Source organism: Enhydra lutris, unplaced genomic scaffold, assembly GCF_002288905.1.
Source record: "Enhydra lutris kenyoni isolate GAN:26980312 unplaced genomic scaffold, ASM228890v2 scaffoldscaffold15, whole genome shotgun sequence".
NCBI classification, from domain to species: Eukaryota; Metazoa; Chordata; class Mammalia; order Carnivora; family Mustelidae; genus Enhydra; species Enhydra lutris.
In genome coordinates this window covers 10,149,337-10,158,153 of record NW_019154099.1, presented here as the reverse complement: position 1 = coordinate 10,158,153, position 8,817 = coordinate 10,149,337, and the positions used below count along the sequence as shown (strand labels likewise).

The window sequence follows — 8,817 nt, the reverse complement described above, 5'->3', positions numbered from 1 at the left end:
AGATACCCAGAGCAGAAAATGCAGAAGAACCCAGTCACTGCACAGATCACAGATCGTGTCTTTGGGCTCAGAGGAAGGAGATGTAGCAATGAAACAGAAAATGGAGTCTTAAAATCTTGATTAATGTAGGGCTAGAAACACAGCTACTAACTGGTGTATTACTCTTCTCTTGCTGGGAGAGGTTGGGGTTCTATGTAAAAATAAGGGAGGGTGCATTTTCTAAATAAAATGTGGGTATTTGTAATGATAATGATGGTAAAAGCTATATCCCAACCTGACAGAAGCGAGTATTCACAACATCCTCTGGCAGCGGTTTTTGAAGTTTGCCCAAACACAGAGAGTGATCCTCCATGTGGACACTGAGGAAAGCATGATGAACTGGGAGTCAGGACAAGAATCCAGCAAGAAATAAAGTTTTGAATAGACTATTGTGGCTGACAGTCCGGGCTTCAACAGCGGGGGGATCCGTAGATTTACATTCACACAGCACTGCAGAGATGATCCAGGCACAGAAAATGCTAGAATGTTGCTAAATAGCTGAGCTTATTCTAACAAACTTCCAGTTTTCATCATTACTCTGTAATTCTGATAGCTTTTTTTTAAAAACAGAAGTAACATTTGCTGTTTAAGATAATTAATACTGCCATTGATTATACAGAGCCATTTGTCAGTGCTCTTTTCTTTCTTTTCAGAAGTGGAAACATTCCGTGATACAATGCCAAGACTAGACTTTGGCTTGTGATCTAGGGTTCAGTACACATTGAGTCTGCGAAGCTTTATTTAATCGAAATAGGATGAAGTGACTTTCCTTGCCTTTTCTGTACAGAGCAGCAGCCCAGGGAGCTCCCCCAAGGCTTTCTGGGGGGGAAGGCCCAGCCAACGTTGCGGGGATTGCGGTCACCCCCCGGATGGTGTTGTGACTTTGGCGGCCATGCGATAACATCTGGCCTGACAGATGGTGTGATAGAGGTTGCTATTTAACCTAATAGCCTTTCTCCCCCATTCTATGATAAGAAGGAACCCCTGAATTTTAATTTGATACATGTCCTAGAATAAAGACTACCTCTTCCAGGAGCTCTTGAAGCCAGGTATAGTTACATGGTTAAGACCTGGCCAGCGTTGTGTGCCTGGAAGTGATGTGCACAATTTCTTCTACAGGGGAGCGTCATGCTCTCTCCTTCCCCCTTCCTTTCTTCTTGATGGCTGGAATATAGACACGGGTATCAACCAGTTTGGGTCGTGTAGACCAGGACAACCCCTAAGGATAATAGATGGGAAAAAAGAAAAGCCTGGATCTCAGGGGACTTTCTAGATGAGGGGCAACATAACAGATTGGACTTTTATAGGAGAGACTGCTTGTTTAAATAACTACTAGGTTTCTGCTACTTACAACCAGACCTACATTCCAACCAATATACAAAGTGAGAGAAAACATTAGCTCACGATATCATCTGAAGACAGACTCTAGACCAGGCTGCAAATTCCAATTGCTGGATTTTCCTGCTACAATAGCTCCCCCCACCCTCCAAAAAAATGTACTTGATTTTCTTAAGACCATCTAGGTTAAGGCAACATTACTTATAGAGTACTGGCTCTTCCTTTCTTTAAGGCACAGACAGTTCTATTTGGGAGAAAAATTTTGCCTGACATTTACATTAAGCACTGTTTAGCTCTTTTCCCTAGAATTAACAAGTAATTTGCCCCCAATATTATTTGATTGAGATATGGTGGTTTTTTTTTTTTTTTTAGATTTTTAAATTATTTGACAGACAGAGATCACAAGAAGGCAGAGAGGCAGGCAGGTGGCGGGGTGGGGCGGCGGGAAGCAGGCTCCCTGCTGAGCAGAGAGCCCGATGTGGGGCTCGATGTGGGGCTCGATGTGGGGCTCGATGTGGGGCTCGATCCCACGATCCTGGGACCATGACCTGAGCCAAAGGCAGAGGCTTTAACCCACTGAGCCACCCAGGCGCCCCAAGATATAGTGTTTCTAAGCAGCAATTTTAACTTTGAAAGTGGGAGTGTAAAAGGCTGACTCCATTAGGTGACTCCTGATTAGACCATTATAGGAGAAAACAGGTCTCCCATATAAGATGGAATGTTATTACAACAATATCCATTCCCTACTCTGTGCCTTGCTTGGATGGTGCTGAATCCTCAAGGTTGCACATGTAAGGAATGAAAGTCTGATGAATCAGATCTGCATGACAAATGGCTCAGACTGGAGGAGGTCCTTCTTCCTGTTTTGCACAAAAACCTACTGCCCCCAGAATACTCTGAGCCTCAGAGGTTTCTGTGAACACTATCTTTTGTGGGTTTTTTTTTTACTATAATTTTAAAAAATCGGATTCAAATCACATTGAATGCTGTTGTTTAAAAAAAATAACATTCTCTTACGTTTCTACTGATGGTCACATTTTCTATGAGTGATTTTGCTTCCTAATACTTCCCTGCTTTATCATATTTGCTATAATGAATATCCTTTTAAAGTTAGAGTGATGCAAAGGGTCTTGAAGTTTCTAAGCAGATATGGAAGGAAACACTGTGACATGTACTCTTACCTTAGGTCTGACGAGCAGAAGTGTCATATCATACCCTTGACATTATAAAATTACAACAAATTTGCTTTTTTTCTTAAGAATGGACCAAAGGGGTCGTCTGGGTGGCTGCCTTTGGCCCAGATCATGATCCCAGGGTTCTGAAATCCAGCCCCACGCCAGTCTCCCTGCTCAGCAGCAAGTCTGCCTTGCTTCTTGGTTCCCTCTGCCCCTCCCCACCTTGTGCTCTAATAAATAAATAAAATCTGGGGGAAAAAATGGATCAAGCTTTCCCCAGATTCTCAAAATATCAAGTACAAAAAACTTTAAAAAAATCTCTGCTCAACTAAAAGCAATGAAAACAGCTATTATAATTTAATTTCTTTCTTTAAAATAGATAATCCAGTTGTGAAAATTAATTTCTAGTTTATCCTTCTGGAAGCCCTAATGACACTCATCGTTTGGACTTAGAAGAACCTGTAAAAATCTGGGTTACGCTTTTCAGACTACAGGAACAGACACAAAAGATAATCAAGGTCATTTAAATTTTACAAAGAGTAGTCTTGCAAAGAGCGTTATATTGAGCATTCACTAAAAGATGTGCTGATTAATTGGAAAACTGAGACAAAAGGTGCTTCCCCATCAAGAAGGGATTTCAACACTGCTGGCCGTGTCACTCACGGCACAAGCAAGGGTTTTATACGTTTCGCAGAAACACTGAATTAAAGAGCCAGGAAGTTTAGGTTCTAATACCAGTTTTATTTGCAACTAATCACATACAAATCACTTATCTATAAAATAATGATTAACATCAATTCTCTAATTCACAAATATATCACGAAACCAAAATTCTTCCCAAGAAAACTTCTTTGTAAACCAAGATATCACTGCGACTTAGCTTTTCCCTAACTCAAAGGTTGAGAATGACAAATTAGAGAATTTGTCATTTAGCATTCACTTGCATACTTTAATTCTGCAGAGAGACAATCTGGTTCAGATCAGCACTGTCCTATTTCAACCTTACAAAACAAAAAGCTATCCACAAGAAGTTACTGGTGAAGAAAAAATTGGCCAAATACACTACTGAGACACAGTTTTGTGTTAAGTACAGTGCTTGTAACAACCCTGCTGTTAAATAGAACAAAACGTAGCCTTAAACAACTAAAAGCATGTTTGCCCTTTTGAAGGAACACATACTGTTAGGACAAGCATCTTAGTTCACTAAAAACGTTAAAGAGGAATGTTTTGTAGTATCTTCAGATGGCCAATCAAAATGGCTGAGACAACTTTTTTTTAACCCTTTGTGTCCCTCTCTCCATTTTCATCCTATAGTATTTCATTAAAAACTTCGGTTCCCCACCTGAGAACACAAATCCTCTGTATTCAGCCACCGTGTGAGAAATGTTAGCATTCTACCACTAGAGCATAAACATAGAAGAGGAATTAGCATGTTACTGAATGAGGATTTAGGAAGAAAATTCTAACTGGGTATAGAAAAAACGTATACACTGTGAGCATCTGGTCATTTTTCACGGGTACGGAGCACGATGGCCATAGCCAGTAAACCCTCAAGAGGTAAGCACTTGTATTTAGCAAAGGTCAGTTTTGTATGACGTAGTCTCTGTTTCTGAATTCTCCCTTCCGTAGTGTGACAGAAACAAAGACTGGAGCATGGTTCACAGAGAAACACGGAACAGATACAAATACCCTAATAAAATAACCATGTATACCACTGCTTAGGGAAATATTTTAGACGAAATATACTTTCACTACTGGCCCCAAATGCCATCATTCACTTATGTTATTTAACTGTAAACTTTTAATACAAAAATACCTTTAAGCTGATAATAACATTTAGTGACTTACAAAACTGACAATATTTCGATGCTACACAAAACAGTTCTATACACAACTTAAAGTTTTAAAGTTCTTTGCTGGCACTTGATTTTATAGTTGATAGACACAATATCTACTGATCTCAATAAAATACTGTTCTTAGCTTACACATATTTTCAAAACGAATATTATCTCATTAAACAGCAAAGAATAATCACATTTTGCTGACAAATCTAAGATGAACACCAAAACTGTACAGCCAAAGTATTTTAAGAATCACATAAACTTTTTAAGACAATGGATACAAATTTACACAATCGTGTCCAGTGAAAAAGAGGATGATTCCTCTGATTCTGTGAAGCATATATCAAGTATAGATCAAAAACGTGAACCTACAAAGCAAGTTAGTTTAGTTTTTTTTTTTTGTTTTTTTTTTTAAGGTTTTTCGATGACTGGTGACCCTACTAGAACAGATGGAACATTGGTCACTGTTTGCAAATACACATTTTACATTACAAATTTAAAACTGAAGTTTCTTTTTAAACAGTAGAATCTTGTTTTTGTTTGTTTTTACTTTTAGTCAGCTTACAGCCATGTTGTACATCATTACAAATGAAATCACCAGTCACATTAAACAAATGCATTTTTTTTCTTCACAAAAGGGGAGGTAACTGAACAAAAACCTGGCAAACTATATTTAAATTAGAACACATTTTGTAATAATCCACTAGTTTAAAGTTTTGGAAACCTTCTACCCTGTCCTAAAGGAAAAGATAGACTTTCCAAACCCTACCTGATAATTCCTATCCAATCAGCTTTCTATTGTGAAAATCAAAATTCAAGTCACAGTACTTGTGGCACAAAACAGAAGATTTAATAACAGAACACTAAATTAGTATAATCAAACATAAACATACCCAACAATCAAATCAATACTGGACTTTTAGAACAGTAAATTATTAAATAGGTTGATTTCTTTGAGTGTATAAATTCCCTAACATTAAATTATGTTAGTATTTCAAACAATACCCTTTCTAAACCAAACCTGAAATGAATCAACCTGTTGTTGTTGTTGTTGTTTCCCAGCAAAGAGAAAGGGTATCTCTTTAAGACACTTTCCAAAGCAGTGAAAACACCTTAGTGTTTCAACCTATCTACAACAAATTCTGCTGATCCTGTGCATTTCACTGAGGTGCTACCTGAACCCACAAATCATCATCAGATAAAGAACTTGAACTTCCTGACTCAGAGTCCAGCTCACTGAATCCACCTAAATCCCATTCAGTGCTAGATTCACTCGGCACATCTTCTTCCTCAGTGAGGAAACTGTGACCAGGTTCAAGGCAGGAAGGATAAACACGAGCTGAGAGGCAAAAGAAGTTAGAATCAAACTGGAAGAGGCCTAAGGTGGTACCTATGTTAATCCACTGGTCCCCCCTAGTGTCATATTCATACACGGTCACCCGGTTCTTCTTCCACTGCGGGGTGCGCGAGGTGATCAGCAACAGTTTTTGGCCGTGATTGATAATGCGGTAGTTGTTGGTCTCCGACACCAAGGGAATATTATTAATCTGCCTCCATTCTCCTCTGACTGGATTGTAGACCTTCATGACTGGGATGTCACAGATGCAGTAGATCTCATCATTGAAGACACAGGCTTCCTGAAAGTCATTGCGCTTGAGAGAAACACACTTGAGCCACATATTGTGGCTAGGATCGTAGCAGAACATGCGCTTACTGTTGAGAGCATAGAGATAGTTCTGGATTACCATTAGATCGAAGGAGATGAAGGAATGGGGTAGCGGAGCCACCAGTGCCCACTGGTTTCTCTGGACACTGTAGCATTCCACTTCCTTCAGCTTAACGCCGGTAATCGGGTCTCGCCCACCCAAGATGTAGATGTAGCCATTGAGGTAGGCCACATCCATGCCCTCCCGGCACAGCAGGCGGTCGGCAAGCTGCTGCCAGCTATTCTGGGCTGGCTTGTACACCCAGAGGTCCTTCCTGGGCTGAGCGGCCAGGTAGATGTCATGGTCTGGAGAGACACAGACAGCTAAGGTGGTGACAGTCCTAGTGTGAGCAAGGCAGGTCAGAGGTGACGGCACTTTGTAAATATCGCCGGTGTATGGGTCACAGCACAGAAAGGGATCTCTAGGATGTCCAAAGAAGATCACCATCTTCTTAGCACACACGCCCAGCCTCTGGGGGGGATTTTCTGCTGTGGGCACAACAGAGGAGCTAGAGCCACCACCACCACTGCTGCTGCTGCCGCTGCTGCTGCAGCCGCCGCCACCGCCCCCACTGCCGCTGCCACTGCCGCTGCTGCCGCTGCCGCCCCCGCTGCCGCTGCCGCCCCCGCTGCCGCTGCCGCCCCCGCTGCCGCCCCCGCTACTGCTGCTGCTGCTGCCGCTGCTGCCACTGCTGGTCTCTGGCTTCGGCACCAGAGACTTGCACAACTTGTCACCATAGCGCATCTGCAGGGCCCCTTCAATAAGGTCCAGACAGTACTTCTTCACTATGGTGTTGGTCAGCAGCCCTTCCAGGTAATCCTTATTTTCATCTGTGAAGTGCGTCCAGCGGACACACTTGAAGACCTCCGCAGCACTTGGACCTCGCTCCTTGGGAGCCGCCTCCAACCACTGCACAGCCACATGACACACGGTCTGCTCCAGCTCTATGTTGAGACTATCCAGGCGCAGGATTGACAGCAACTGGGCGAGGGTCAGATCTGCCAGAGTCTCTTCCCGAATCGAGCCCATCTGGCTGAGCTGCTTGAAATTGTGGGCTATAAAGGACTGGGCCTGCGATCGCAGCTTGCGATGGCCGAAGGCGTCAGCAAACTTGAAGATGGCAGTGCAGTTGGCCAGGTCAAGGCGGCGGGCTAGGAAGGAGGCACAGGCTTCCCGCACATATTCGAGCTGCAACATGTCAGAGGCCGCGTAAAGGCGTTCCACGTTGGCTTCACTCAAGGACACGCGACCCGTGTAGCAGTAGTCGACCAGCACCTCGAAGGACTCGGCATCCACATCATGCATGGTCACGTTTGCCTGGTGGCTCTCGTACATGCCACCGGTGAACATGCTCTTGAAGTAGGGACACGCGGCAGCCAGCACGTTACGGTTGCAGGGGAAGAGGCGGCCGGTGCCAGGCCCGCTGCCAGGCGTCACCACCTCGATGGTCACATCACATAACAGCCGCGCGTCGTAGAAGGACTTCAGCTGTGCCAAGAGGGCTGCAGAATGAGCCGTGTCCTTCAGCTCCTCCGGGCCCGTGAAAAAAGCCGAAACCGTGGGCTTGTGGATTCTCTTGGGCCGCTTGCCGCCACGGGGACTGGCCAAGCGGCGAGAGCGCGGAGCTTCTTCCCGGGACTGCATGGTGGAGATGGCGGCGGGGTACGAGGGCGAGAATGGGTGCAAGGACCGGGCTCTGGCTCCTCCTCGCCCTCTTCTCGCTGGTGCTAGATCGCGGTGTCTCCGGAGAGACTGCAGCACGGGTCCATTTACCTAATTCAGCCCTGTGCCGCAGTGCCGCCTCCCTTTATAGCGTAGACAGTGTCTGACTCACCCTCCTCCAGTTCCGCGCCCTTTCTCCGCCTCAGCTCGCCTTACAGAACCCGCTGGACGGAACCGAGAGCCGCCACTGCCGCGCTGGCAATACCGGTAGGCGTCCAAGAGAACTACGGCTCCCAGCTGCCTTTCGCGCCTCAAGGCATGCCGGGGCCCTACAGACTCAAGGGGATAGGCGGATGGACAGAAGCCGCTGTGCTTGTTGGGAGTAGTAGTTTCGATAATATCGCGAGATTTATCGGCCGTTCATTGTTTCAGCTGACGGAATTAGAAATCGCTAATTTTCTTTCGTTCGGATTTATAGTTTAGAACTTTGGATTTGGAATCCAGATTGGTCGCACATTTCTGTATTTGTCTACTGTTTGGCTTCGCTCTCAGAATGGTTTTTAAAAATGTGAATAACAACAATATGTCATAGCGCTGTGTGACGACGACATGAATTGCGTAGGTTAAATAGGATGCTCTGAATGAATATTTGTGGATTAGATTAATAAGGTACTTACGCAGTACCTGTGATGTAAAGGTTAGATAAATTTTAGCTTTTCTTCTACCGTTTATGAAAAATCAAGTGCCCACTCTGGAGATTATGAGCCTGTAGGAAAAAATTCAAAGCCCTGCAGGTTTCTGCAGAGATTCCACCCTTTCCTCGCCCCCACATTTAGTAATAGGTTTTTTTTCCCCCTTTTTCAATTATTAGTTTCAGATGTACAATAAAACGGTACAATAATTCTATACATTACTCGATGTTCATTAGGTGTACTCTTGATTCCCTTTACTTCTTTCACCCATCCCCCCCCCGCAACCACCAGTTTGTTCTCTATATTTAAATCTGCTTGTTGTTGTTTTTGTTCATCTTTTTTCTTTATTCGTTAATAATTGAT

At 43.8% G+C, this 8,817-nt stretch overlaps 1 protein-coding gene across 2 annotated transcripts; it reads right to left on the bottom strand.

Moving 5' to 3' along the window:
* Positions 1-3,272: 3,272 nt before the first annotated feature.
* Positions 3,273-8,294, bottom strand: LOC111146975 (kelch repeat and BTB domain-containing protein 6). 2 transcript variants are annotated; one of them, XM_022502778.1, is made up of 2 exons: positions 6,754-8,294; positions 3,273-6,588 (listed from the first exon to the last, which is right to left on the bottom strand). In XM_022502778.1, the coding sequence occupies exons 1-2, from the start codon at positions 7,742-7,744 to the stop codon at positions 5,555-5,557; spliced, it is 2,025 nt and encodes a 674-aa protein (XP_022358486.1). In that variant the 5' UTR covers positions 7,745-8,294; the 3' UTR covers positions 3,273-5,554. The 2 variants fall into 2 exon arrangements, with proteins under 2 accessions (XP_022358486.1, XP_022358485.1); XM_022502777.1 differs by having other exon boundaries at positions 3,273-8,294.
* Positions 8,295-8,817: the final 523 nt, after the last annotated feature.

Bases quoted from the DNA above. Each gene is read 5' to 3' on its own strand.
- LOC111146975 (XM_022502777.1), bottom strand. From the start codon at position 7,744: ATGCAGTCCCGGGAAGAAGCTCCGCGCTCTCGCCGCTTGGCCAGTCCC.